Consider the following 13,002-nt stretch of genomic DNA (forward strand, 5'->3'; position numbering starts at 1 on the left):
TAACGCTTAGCGATCTTCGAGGGTATGTTGATCTTCATCTCGTTGCTACCATCTACTAGATTAGATCTTGGCTTTTTATTCCTTCTTGCGGTAGGATTTTTTTTTTATTTTCTATGCTACGAATCCCTACAACTTTATACTAATAAAGTTGTATTTTCTCTATTCTTGTATTAGTAGTTATTGTATTAGATGTAATTAGAAATTTATAATTTCAAATCCAATCTTTTCTTTTCTTTATTTGAAATTTAAATTTGAACTTCTAATTTTCAAATTCGAGTTGAATTCATATTGTTTCCCTCCAAACACATAGCTTCAACAAAGGTCATACTGAAATATATTACAATCCACTAAGGAGTTAACCCTAGTCACTAGTGGAATGGAATTCTGATCACTTCAAGGTTTAATTTTAAACACGATAAACTTCCCCTCAATATGCATGAATGTACATGCACAAAATTCTAGTTCTACCCCTCATTTAGTCCCAAGTGATAGGATGTTACATAGATGACACAATAGCCGAGTAGAAAACCATTGCGGGGATGGGCGTGTGCCCAGGAGGTTGATCGGATCAGTGGCAGAGGAATCTAGGTGTAAGGCCTCACCCTAAGATTTGGCCTACACCTGGGCATGGGCAGCCCAGGCTGAACGGCCCGGCCCAAACGTCCTGACCCGGCCTAGCCTGAAAAAGCAGCCCGAAGAGCATCTCGGGTTGGACCTGCATTTTATTTTTGGCCCGAAACTTGGCCCAACACGGCCACCTATCCTTCAACCAACCACGATCCAACGTGGGTGCCCTAATCCCCCTCCCACGCACGACAACTCCCAGACGCGCCTCACTCTCTCCTTGCTCCCCTCCCTGGTGCCGCACTCTCCCACACACCGCACTCTCTGCTCTCTCCTCGGCTCCTCTCCTCCCAGCGTCTTCCTCGCCATCCACTGCCATGCCTCCTTTGGCCCCCATCACAGACAATCGGGCTTCCTCGCCATCCCTCATCCCTTCCTCCTCACCATCTGCCGCAACAAAGACTAGATCTGTCGTTTGCTGCGAAACTTCATGGGAAACGATCAGTTGCGGGCCATCGGGCTTTGTGTTGGCCCGACCTCAAAAATAATGAATTTGGTCAGGCAGGGGCCAGGCTTGGGTCTAATCTTTATGTGTCGGGCTTTTTTTTTTGCCCGACCCAAGAAATGCCCAGATATGATTCGGCCCAGCCCATTATCACCTATAGAAAATAAGAAAACAAATATAAAAAGGCCCAACCCAATTTACTATAGCCCCACCCTAGCTGAAAAGTGTCTTTTGCACATGAGTACCAGTGTTCCTGATTTTTAAAAATCTTAATTTTTGAATTCAAAAATATTTAAATTAAATACCCACATATACATATAAACATTCCGAAGGTATGGAAGGAATTTTGGAAGAAAATATGTTGTATTTTGAGCTATAAAGAAAGACAAATTTATAATAAATATCTTACCCTATACGTAGCTACAAATTTGTCTTTTATTAAACCACGATAAAGACGATATGGCAAAAGCCGAGGCATTGACTTACTGAATTGTATAGTTAGTATGCATTACCAGGCTTCTTATAGAGTTACATTTATCTTTACAAATCTCCATTATTTTTTGATGGTCAAATCCCCATTATTTCACTTTATTCTAAGCAACTAACGATACGAGCCAAGATAAATAAATACAGGAAATAACTAGACAGGCAGAAATAATCACTCAACACAGATGGATCGTTCGTCCGTCTATTATCAAGCCTCGGCATATAGGTGAGCCGGGAGCTTGGGCTCCACGACGGCCTCCAGCGGGAACTTGCGCGGCGTTGACAGCCCGAAGATCTCCTCCATGTTCAGCTCCACGCCGTCGGGGAGCTTCCACTCGAACCCGTGCAGTAGGTTCGCCAGGCTCACCTGGATCACCTTCAAGCCCAGGCTGTATCCGGGACACATCCTGCGCCCCGACCCGAACGGCAGCAGCTCGTAATCCTGCCCCTTAACATCGAGCCTGCTGCCGATGAACCGCTCCGGCATGAACTCCTCCGGCGCGTCCCATAGCTCCGGGTCGCGGCCGATGGACCACACGCTGACAAGTACCCGGGTGCCGGCGGGGATGTCGTAGCCGCCGATGGACGTGTCCTCGCGGGAGAGGCGGGGTACCAGCATCGGCGCCACCGGGTGCAGTCGCATCGTCTCTTTCACGATGGCATCCATGTAGGGGAGGCTCGGCATGTCCTTCTCGGTGACCCAACGGTCTCGGCCGACGACGCGGTCCAGCTCCTCAGTCGCCTTGGCAAACACCTCGGGCTTCTTCAGGAGCTCTGAGAGGGCCCATTCCACCGTCACCGCCGAGCTTTCTGTTCCCCCAGCAATAAGATCCTGCAGGTGACACGGTGTGACGGTTAATATGAGAATATTGCGCTTGTGATCTGTAACTGAGGAAACGGTGAACAGAACAGCTGATGTGAATAACTGTGTGCACTCTCGCTACTTAGTGTGTTGCCGTTCTGTACCAAAAAATATCATCTCTTTGCTGTTTCTCTTTTTTTTTTTTTTTTGACATGCTCTTTGCTGTTTCTGGGTGGAACTCTTTACAAATTAAGTATTCCTGTCTCTGCACTTGGCGGGACGTACTACTTATCAGCAACAATGAGCCCATTATATTCTACAGATTTCCGAGTTCAGATAAGTGGATATCAGTGTGGTTCTTACTGCGATTATCGACTCTACACCCATAGGCAAACCTCTCCAGATTTCAGAGTTCAGATAAGTGGATATCAGTGGCCCAGACTGATAGCGACAAGACTACATCTTTAAGTCAGCTCTGAAGGATGATACTAAAGAAGATTTCGGTGGCAAACGAGCGGGGAAGAAACATAATTAGTTGATTGGGAAAGAAAGCACTGACCTGAGTGAAAGCCTTGACGCCCTCCCTGTTGAGCTTGACCTCGAGGTCGGGGTTGCTGGCGAACTGGAGCAGCACGTCGACCATGTCCTTTGCCACGAAGCTCTCGCCGTCGCGGCGGCGCTGCTCGCTGTGCTCGTCCACCACGTGCTCCAGGAAGCGGTCGAACATCTTGCTGAGCTTCTTCATCCTCTTAATGTACCCCTGCAAGTCCATCCAGTCGAGGCACGGGATGGAGTCGCCGATGTTGAGCACGCCGTTGAGGAGGAAGAGCTCGTCGATCATCCACTTGAACTCGTCGGGCGTGGTGATCACCGCGCCGCTTTCGTCCCTCACCTCCTTCTCGAGGTACTTCTTGCCCATCACCATGCGCGTGATCACGTTGAGGCTGACGGTGGACAGGTAGTCCTTTATCACCAGGGCGCGTCCGGCGCCGGCGGCAATGGAGCCGCTATGCAGGTCGCGGAGGAGGGCGAGAACCTCCTCGCTGCGGATGTACTCGTACGACTGGAGGCGCCTGGCACTGAAGAGCTCGGTGAGGCACATCTTGCGCGCTTGGCGCCAGTAGGCGCCGTAGGGGGACCAGGTGATGTCGCTGTAGTTGTAGGTGGTGTGCTTGCCGGCAGCGAACTTGGGGCGGTCGGTGAAAACGACGTCGTGGGTCTTGAGGAAGAACTTGGCCATCTCGACAGAGGAGCCGACGACGCAGGGGAAGGAGCCGAACTGGAGCTGCATGAGTGGACCGTACTGCTTGGAGAGCGCGTGGATAGAGCGGTGCGGGAGCGCGCCGATGAGGTTGAGGTTGCCGATGATCGGCCACGCCTTGGGACCCGGCGGGAGGTTGTACTTGCGGCTGCTTCGGCGGCGGAGGACGGCGTTGAGGAAGAGAACCGTGGCGAGTACGACGCCCAGGAAGGACGCCCACTGAGGAAGCTCCATTGGGACAAGTAGCAAGTGGGTATGGCCGAGTGATGTCTTGAGGCTTGAGCTGTGGCTGGTGTCTGGTGAGATGATGCTGCATCACAGAGCCGGCTACTTATAGATGTCGAGGTGGAAGAAGAGGGCATGCGAAACTCAGCCATGACTTGGTGGGAAAGGACGGGGAAATCGGAAAAAGACTTGGGAAAACTTGACGAACATACTAAAAATCTAAAAAACTGGTAGACAAGACCACAGGGGAGGAAACCTTGGCTTATTTTTTGAGGTCAGAGATTAGAGAAGAACAACAAACTCGGTTGAATATTAGCACCCCATAGTAGTTAACCTGGCTGGACTCGATCGCAACAAAATGACCCTACACAGAGCTCCCAACTGGACACACATACTACCTGCTCCTATTTTAGTCGGCGGTATAAACATCTCTGCTATGTATATTTGCTACCCCGGTCCCAAAATACAAGGCATATAAGCTTAGCTAAAAGTCAATATATTCTAAATTTCATAAATTTATACAAAAACTACAAACATATAAAATATAAAATCAATATCAATAGATTTAGCATAAAGTATATTTTATCAATATATTTATGTAAAACTGTTGACGTTGACACTTTTCCATAAGTATTTGGTCAAATTTAGTACGGTTTGATTTTAACTAATCTTATATGTCTTATATTTTGGGACAGAGGAAGTACATTAAATATATATAATATATGATATTTATTCACATAAAAAATGGTGCGAACATGGGTGATCATCTTTTGAAGGTAGTACAATTTCGCAGAGCTTAGTGGAGTAAATATAATTTATTACCAATAATAAACATGAATAAATTGAAAAAAAGTCGTGTTAACTAATTTGGAACAAAGAGAGTATTAGATTCAGAGCATCTCTATTGTGTCTTTAAGACCTTATAACTTAGAAAATTGTCACTATTGGGGCATTATTGGGGGAGAAAACCCACGTGAAGTTTCACCACCTTGCCGCCGCCTCCTTCCCTGTTGTTTCATTACTGCACAGACGGGCGTCCACGCGCCCACACAACCTCCTTGCACCCCTATGTCTAGCCTCCCGCATCTTGAGTGGTGCCGCTATGAGCAAACCAAGCTACGGGTGTGACGACGACCGGTGAGTGTGAGCGACATAAGGTTGCCCGTTAGTTAGTCCCGATTTGTGTTGCCCAACGGCGGCAGATATACTATGAGGCGTACTAATGTGAAAAGATAAGTGATCAGGTGATAGATGGACCGATAAACATGGCCCATTTGGCTTTATGTACTTTTACGGATATTAAAAATATGCTAAAGGGAGAGTCACCAATACCTTTGAATTGTTTTGGAAAATGATTTGAATCTGATGTCCTTCCTAAGTGCCCCTCCCTCCCACCCGGTGATGAAGCCTCCACAAAACTGATTTTTTTGGGAGTTATGATTTATAGAAGATGGCTTTATTTGTTTTTCTGAAAACAACGGGACTCTTGTTGCTATATCTGTTAATCATAAAAAATAGTTACATGATTTATAAGTTTATTTAAAAGACAGCTAGGGGGTTCATCGGCCAAGTTACGAGAACTATTATTCAGACAACAAAGTCTAGCAATGTTGTGAGATATCTGAATTGCTTCACTTGGACAGTGCTTAAACAGGACACACGTAATTGGCGACACCTTGTCTACGCAGTCCGCAAAGATGGCAGACAAACCGCTCCACCAACTCGCTTGGCCCTGCATGCTTCAATCGTCTCTAGAGAAACCGATTGAGCTATTTGCTCTCTCTCTCATTGCCGTCGCTTCTACAATTTTGACATCGCGATGATACCTCGGTGAAAGCTGTCAGATGGAAATCTTCAGCTGCACGGTCGTGCGTGCAAGACTGATTGGCCGGAGCCCGGAGGTCGGTCCCGAAAGGATGAGAAAATACACGGAAAATGGAAAGAAGACGGTGTCGCCATCTCGAAACGGAGAGGTCCCGGTCAGTCCATGGTCAGTCCTCCACTATCATACGATCAAACGATCAATAATCAGTTCAAGGTCAGCGGTACCGTGTCGGGGGCCGTGTGTTTTCTCACTCCTGTCCGAGCAATTCTCCTCGCGACTTGCGTGCAGGTGTAGTGTAGACGCCATTACAGAGGTCGGTCATCAGGTCCACACGCGCCTGGACGTACCCGACACTGAGCGGCAATTTCTTATGCTAACCACTTGCTGGTCTCGGTGCCATCTCGCGTCAGGATTTGGGATATCTTCACCGTACCTGCTCCGGATTTCATAGTCAGAGTCAAGTCGGTCTTCTGCTAGCTCACATCACACTTCGCCCCAGGGTTCTGTGCGGTTTGCTGCTAATTGCAACGAAAATTCAGAGTTGGCAGAGACGCGTCTACTCAGGATGCATTAATCCGCAGCGCAGCTGATTGCCATTATCGCGCTAACCACTGCCCGCCATTATCGATGCACGAGTTCACATCACGGCCGAATCGGTTTCGCTAATTGCGTTGGATATAAAATTATGAAATGTTGCCATGGATAAGCAATAAGAAATTGTACCAAGTGGCAGGCAGCAGATCGATGCTTGAACCAGGAAGATGTTGAGGTAAACGTGTGTGTGCAGTGGAATTTGTCAGTGCCCTCATATTTCGTTTTCATGAACGATTTCACTCGCCGTGTGTGGCCATCGGCGTCACATATCTTGCTAATTTGCGCCACTCTTCCGTGCCTGTGCATGCTCACTGTCACAGAAAGAGACGTAGGCGAATGCAGAACCAAAAAAAAACTTTGTGGCAGACGGTTCATGTTGGATTATTAGGCAATTTCCGTGTGAGTTTAATTACCGAAAGCAACATTACAGATGCACAAACATACTTAACCATACACATCAGACTAAACACATGCATCAGATCTGAACATGGAATAAGTAGCAGTGCAAGGTAGGAGAGGGAAATCACGTACATCGCGACCGGGAAGGTCGCACCAGCAGTAGCACCACCACCACCATGGGAGTTGTTGATGTCGCCCATGGTGTAGTCGTAGTCATTGATGAAGCAGACGGACCGGCGAAGATGAACACGAACAGCAGCGAGCAGTCGCGCCGAGACGCTCCCCAAAAACCTTATCGCCCGTCTCCCGGTGCAGGATCTCAACGGACGGAGTTTCGGAGGCCTGCTCTCCCGGACGGCTGTGCACGCAGTCGCCGGGATGGGGAAGACTAGAGAGTAGCACAGCAAAAGGAACTTCACGAGAGAGAGAGATCTAAGAGCACTGTTTCCAGATCTGATCGTCTCCTTGTATAGCCTGGGAGGAAGCCGACCCGACCGCGTTGACACGCGTAGGAAGCCAGGGACACGCGGCGAGCATGCACATGCAGGCCGACACGTACCCAACACAGTTGGTGCACCAAGCAAAAATTTAGGCTTCCTTGAGTGTGTCTCGAACTCGAACTCGAGTCACGAAACGCGACGTGCGTGCGTGACGTGTCGTGACGTGACGTGCCGTGCCGGGCCGAGACGGGCGGGCGGAGGAGGAGGAGTGCGCGAGGGCTCTTTCTATTCTCACTCACTTGGAATGACTAGAACAGCAGCCCTTATATACCACTCCAACTCACTCCCAACTAGCAATGTGAGACTAAACTTTGTCCCCCAAGGCTGTCCCAAGCTGCCAACGTGATGGGCCTTGAGATTTCAGGAATTGTAGACCACATGGGCTGCCTTATTGGGCTGCAGCCCATCTACATTCAACAATCCCCCACCAGATCTCATATGCACATCAGATGGCACATTAGTTCCATTCACTGTTTGATATACCTGCACTTTGGTGGAGACTGTTAAGTTGAACTTCCACTTAGGCAAGGTGCTACGCTTGACTACAACTGAACAATGGACTATGCCTTGAATTGTCAGTCTTTGTGCAGCAAGTTTCGCTCAATGCCGGCACGGTACTAGGCTACCTTAGCCTTCCCCTCGGGTGGAGCTTATAAGTCATACTCCTCGGCCTTTCATGAGATTACTAGAGATTCACCCAAATCTCCCACACTATGACCAGTAGTGTCACTCATATAGGTGTGTTCTTCAAAAGATCGCCCTGTAGGACGGCATCTTCGCTCATCAAGAGCCGCTCAGAACACATTAAGACATTGTCAACCTGCCTTACAGTAGCTATGAGAGAATTGCATCTGCAGCGGAGTGGGAGTTTTAAATTTTCTCTCAACTCAGTTGCTCCGGTTTGTTTTCCCAGGTCCTACTTCACGGAATTTCCGATCACATAGGTTGGGTTACCCCCTCGGCAACTCAAGTGGGTCTCAAACCCATCTCCATCGATGCAAGGTCTATCATATTTCTTGATAGTCCTTTTGTGAAAGGATCTGCCAGATTTTTAGCACTTTGGACATAATCCAATGCTATCACTCCGGAGTTTCTCAGTTTTCTGACAGACTTCAGTCTCCTCTTGATATGTTTGGAACTTTTCATATTATCCTTAGAACTTTTCACTTTGACAATCACAGTTTGATTATCACAGTTCATGAGGATGGCCGGTATTGGTTTTTCAACCATAGGCAAGTCCATCAAGAGCTCACGAAGCCATTCCGCTTCAACAGTAGCTGTATCTAATGCTGTGAGTTCTGCTTCCATAGTTGACCTCGTTAAGATGGTCTGCTTGCAAGACTTCCAGGAAACAGCGCCACCACCAAGAGTGAAAACATATCCACTTGTGGCTTTGATTTTAGCATCAGAAATCCAATTGGAATCACTATACCCTTCAAGTCCTCTTGGATACCCGGTATAATGAATTCCATAACTCATGGTTCCTTTTAGATAGCGCATCACTCTCTCAAGAGCATGCCAATGATCATCTCCCGGGTTGGCCACAAACCGGCTAAGTTTGCACACAGCAAACGAGATATCAGGCCTCGTAGCGCAAGCTAAATACATGAGTGAACCAATGATTTGAGAGTATCTCAATTGATCTCTAGTTGCCTTTTCATTCTTTCGAAGCAAGACACTAGGATCATAAGGTGTGAGAGAAGATTTGCAATCAGCATAGCCAAATCTGTTCAACACCTTCTCAACATAATGAGATTGCACAAGTGTAATCCCATTATTCTCATCTCTCAAAAGCTTGATGTTCAGTATAACATCAGCTTCTCCAAGATCTTTCATCTCGAAACATTGAGATAAGAAGGTTTTTACCTCCTCAATCACTTTGAGACTTGTCCCAAAAATTAGTATGTCATCCACATACAAGCATAGGACAACTCCCTCACCCCCACCATGGCGGTAGTAGACACATTTGTCGGCTTCATTAACAACAAAGCCCACAGATGTCAAAGTTCTTTCAAACTTCTCATGCCATTGTTTGGGTGCTTGTTTAAGACCATACAAAGATTTCTTTAATTTACACACCTTTCTTTCTTGACCTTGTAGTACAAAACCATCAGGCTGTTCCATGTAAATTTCCTCGTCCAACTCTCCATTTAGGAAAGCCGTCTTAACGTCCATTTGATGAACGAGAAGACCATGTGAGGCAGCCAATGACAGTAGTACTCGAATTGTGGTCAATCTCGCTACAGGTGAGTAGGTATCGAAGAAATCTTCGCCTTCCTTTTGGGTATAGCCTTTGGCTACAAGCCGAGCTTTGTACTTCTCAATAGTACCATCAGCTCGAAGCTTCTTCTTAAATACCCATTTACATCCTACAGGTTTGCACCCATAAGGACGCTCAGATAACTCCCACGTTCCATTAGCCAAGATGGAATCCATCTCGCTTTGAACCGCTTCCTTCCAGTAGTCTGCATCAGGAGATGCGAGAGCTTCTGAAATGGTAGTGGGAGTATCATCCACAAGATATACAATGAAATCATTACCAAAAGACTTTGCAGTCCTTTGTCTCTTACTCCTTGTGGGAGCTTCATTGTCATCTTCGTCAGAATCTGAACTTTCATCATCAGATTCCTCATCAGACTCCATAGGAGTTTCATGTATTGGATCAGATTCCCAACTAGACATGCCATGCATATCTCTCATAGGGAATATATCCTCAAAGAATGTAGCATCTCTTGATTCAAAGATGGTGCCAACATTCATGTCGTCCACTCCAGATTTCACCACAAGAAATCTATAAGCAATGCTGTGGGCAGCATAGCCAAGAAAGACACAATCCACGGTTTTTGGTCCAAGCTTTCGCTTTTTGGTGATTGGCAAATTCACTTTTGCCAAACAGCCCCAAGTTCGTAGGTAGGAGAGTGTTGGTCTTTTCTTTTCCCACTCCTCATAAGGGGTAATCTCTTTATTCTTGGTTGGAACACGGTTTAGGACATGACACGAAGTCAATATAGCCTCCCCCCACCATTCCTTGGATAAACCCAAAACATCTAACATGGCGTTAACCAAATCTGTTAGAGTACGGTTTTTCCTTTCCGCAATCCCATTGGATTGTGGGGAATTGGGAGGCGTCCTCTCATGGATTATACCATGTTCCGCATGAATAAATTGAACTCATTAGAAAAGTACTCTCCACCACGATCGGACCGAACCCTTTTTATCTTTCTTTCAAGTTGATTCTCAACTTCAGCCTTATAGATTTTAAAGAAATCAAGAGCCTCATCTTTAGTTTTCAGTAGATACACATAACAGTATCTAGTGGAATCATCAATCAAAGTCATGAAATATTTCTTTCCACCTCTTGTCAACTCACCATTCATCTCACATAGATCTGAATGTATGAGCTCTAGTGGTGCCAAGTTTCTTTCCTTCGCAGGCTTGTGAGGCTTGCGAGGCTGCTTTGCTTGCACACAAGCATGGCACTTAGAGCCTTTGACAAAGGTGAATTTCGGAATTAAACTCATATCAGCAAGCCGCGTCATACAACCGAAATTAACATGACAAAGTCGTGAATGCCAAACATTAGTTTCATTAACACTAGTGCTTACATGGTTCACAACATTATCGCAGAAGTCTTCTAGAGAGAAGCGAAACATTCCCTCACATTCATATCCCTTTCCAACAAAAGTTCCATACTTGGACAGTACAACTTTATTGGATTCAAACACCAACTTAAACCCATCTTTCATAAGACGGGAGCCGCTAACGAGATTCTTCTTGATAGAAGGGACATGCAGCACGTTCCTCAGTTGCACGATCTTTCCCGAAGTAAACTTCAGATCTACCGTGCCAACACCACGAACAGTAGCATGTAACCCATTCCCCATCATTACTGAGGAACCTCGGGCCTGATAAGAGGTAAACATGGAGATGTCAGCACATACATGAACATTGGCACCTGTATCAACCCACCATTCCGTGGGCTGAAACACCGAAAGAACAGTAGGTAACATATTACCATACCCTGTAGTTCCTTCCTCTGTGTTGCCAATGACCATGCTGACAGAATTTGAGTTCCAGCCTGACATTTCTTTCCTTTGCGTTGTGGACAGCGATTAGCCCAATGGCCTGTATCGCCACACACCCAGCAAGGATCTTTCTTCTCCGTTTTCCCCTTCTTCTTGAAGTTGGTAGTCTGGGAGACTCCCTTGTTCTTTCCTTTGGACTTGTGGGCATTTTTCTGCACCATATTGGCAGCAGAACGTCCATCGGTTCCTCCAGTGTGTTTGTCTTTTGCCCTCGCCTTCTCTTCAACATCCAGAGAGCCCATGATATTCTCAACAGAAAACTCATGCCTCTGATGTTTCAGGGAAGTGGCAAAGTTCCTCCATGAAGGAGGAAGCTTAGCGACAATGCATGCCGCGACAAACTTGTCCGGCAGCACACACTTGAGGAGCTCGAGTTCCTTTGCCATGATCTGTATCTCATGAGCCTGTTCTACTACAGATCGGTTCTCAACCATTCTGTAGTCATTGAACTGCTCCATAGCATACAGTTCACCTCCGGCATCGGCAACACCAAACTTAGCGTCCAGTGCATCCCACAGTTCCTTCCCATTTCGTATGTGCAGATAAGCATCAACCAACTTGTCTCCAAGCACACTTAGAACGGCACCCACAAAGATTACGGTGGCATCCCCGAACGCTTTATCCTCTTCAGGAGTAAGCGGACCTCTAGGAGTACCTTCCGCAACCCGGTGCACGCCCATAGAAGTGAGCCACAAGAGGGTCTTACTCTGCCATCTCTTGAAATGAGAACCCGTAAACGGGCTCGGTTTGAGCGCAGCAGAAAAACCAGACGGTGAAAATTGCCTAAGCACATAAGGTTTTTGGATTGTTGGATTATTAGGCAATTTCCGTGTGAGTTTAATTACCGAAAGCAACATTACAGATGCACAAGCATACTTAACCATACACATCAGACTAAACACATGCATCAGATCTGAACATGGAATAAGTAGCAGTGCAAGGTAGGAGAGGGAAATCACGTACATCGCGACCGGGACGGTCGCACCAGCAGTAGCACCACCACCACCATGGGAGTTGTTGATGTCGCCCATGGTGTAGTCGTAGTCGTTGATGAAGCAGACGGACCGGCGAAGATGAACACGAACAGCAGCGAGCAGTCGCGCCGAGACGCTCCCCAAAAACCTTATCGCCCGTCTCCCGGTGCAGGATCTCAACGGACGGAGTTTCGGAGGCCTGCTCTCCCGGACGGCTGTGCACGCAGTCGCCGGGATGGGGAAGACTAGAGAGTAGCACAGCAAAAGAAACTTCACGAGAGAGAGAGAGATCTAAGAGCACTGTTTCCAGATCTGATCGTCTCCTTGTATAGCCTGGGAGGAAGCCGACCCGACCGCGTTGACACGCGTAGGAAGCCAGGGACACGCGGCGAGCATGCACATGCAGACCGACACGTACCCAACACAGTTGGTGCACCAAGCAAAAATTTAGGCTTCCTTGAGTGTGTCTCGAACTCGAACTCGAGTCACGAAACGCGACGTGCGTGCGTGCGTGCCGTGCCGTGCCGTGCCGGGCCGAGGAGGAGGAGTGCGCGAGGGCTCTTTCTATTCTCACTCACTTGGAATGACTAGAACAGCAGCCCTTATATACCACTCCAACTCACTCCCAACTAGCAATGTGGGACTAAACTTTGTCCCCTAAGGCTGTCCCAAGCTGCCAACGTGATGGGCCTTGAGATTTCAGAAATTGTAGACCACATGGGCTGCCTTATTGGGCTGCAGCCCATCTACATTCAACAGTTCATACTACAGACGCAATTTTA

The 13,002-nt window shown here is 47.3% G+C and overlaps 1 protein-coding gene across 1 annotated transcript; it reads right to left on the reverse strand.

The window, feature by feature from the left end:
- Positions 1–1,551: 1,551 nt before the first annotated feature.
- On the reverse strand, positions 1,552–3,938 carry LOC127301411 (trimethyltridecatetraene synthase-like). Its single transcript, XM_051331641.1, has 2 exons — positions 2,917–3,938; positions 1,552–2,387 (listed from the first exon to the last, which is right to left on the reverse strand). The coding sequence occupies exons 1-2, from the start codon at positions 3,850–3,852 to the stop codon at positions 1,764–1,766; spliced, it is 1,560 nt and encodes a 519-aa protein (XP_051187601.1). The 5' UTR covers positions 3,853–3,938; the 3' UTR covers positions 1,552–1,763.
- Between the last annotated feature and the right edge of the window lie 9,064 nt (positions 3,939–13,002).

Source organism: Lolium perenne, chromosome 5, assembly GCF_019359855.2.
Source record: "Lolium perenne isolate Kyuss_39 chromosome 5, Kyuss_2.0, whole genome shotgun sequence".
In the NCBI taxonomy this organism is placed as follows: domain Eukaryota; kingdom Viridiplantae; phylum Streptophyta; class Magnoliopsida; order Poales; family Poaceae; genus Lolium; species Lolium perenne.

Coding starts and splice junctions, on each gene's coding strand:
- LOC127301411 (XM_051331641.1), bottom strand. CDS start 3,852: ATGGAGCTTCCTCAGTGGGCGTCCTTCCTGGGCGTCGTACTCGCCACG. Junction 2,388..2,916: donor GCGTCAAGGCTTTCACTCAG/GTCAGTGCTTTC, acceptor TGTCACCTGCAG/GATCTTATTGCTGGGGGAAC.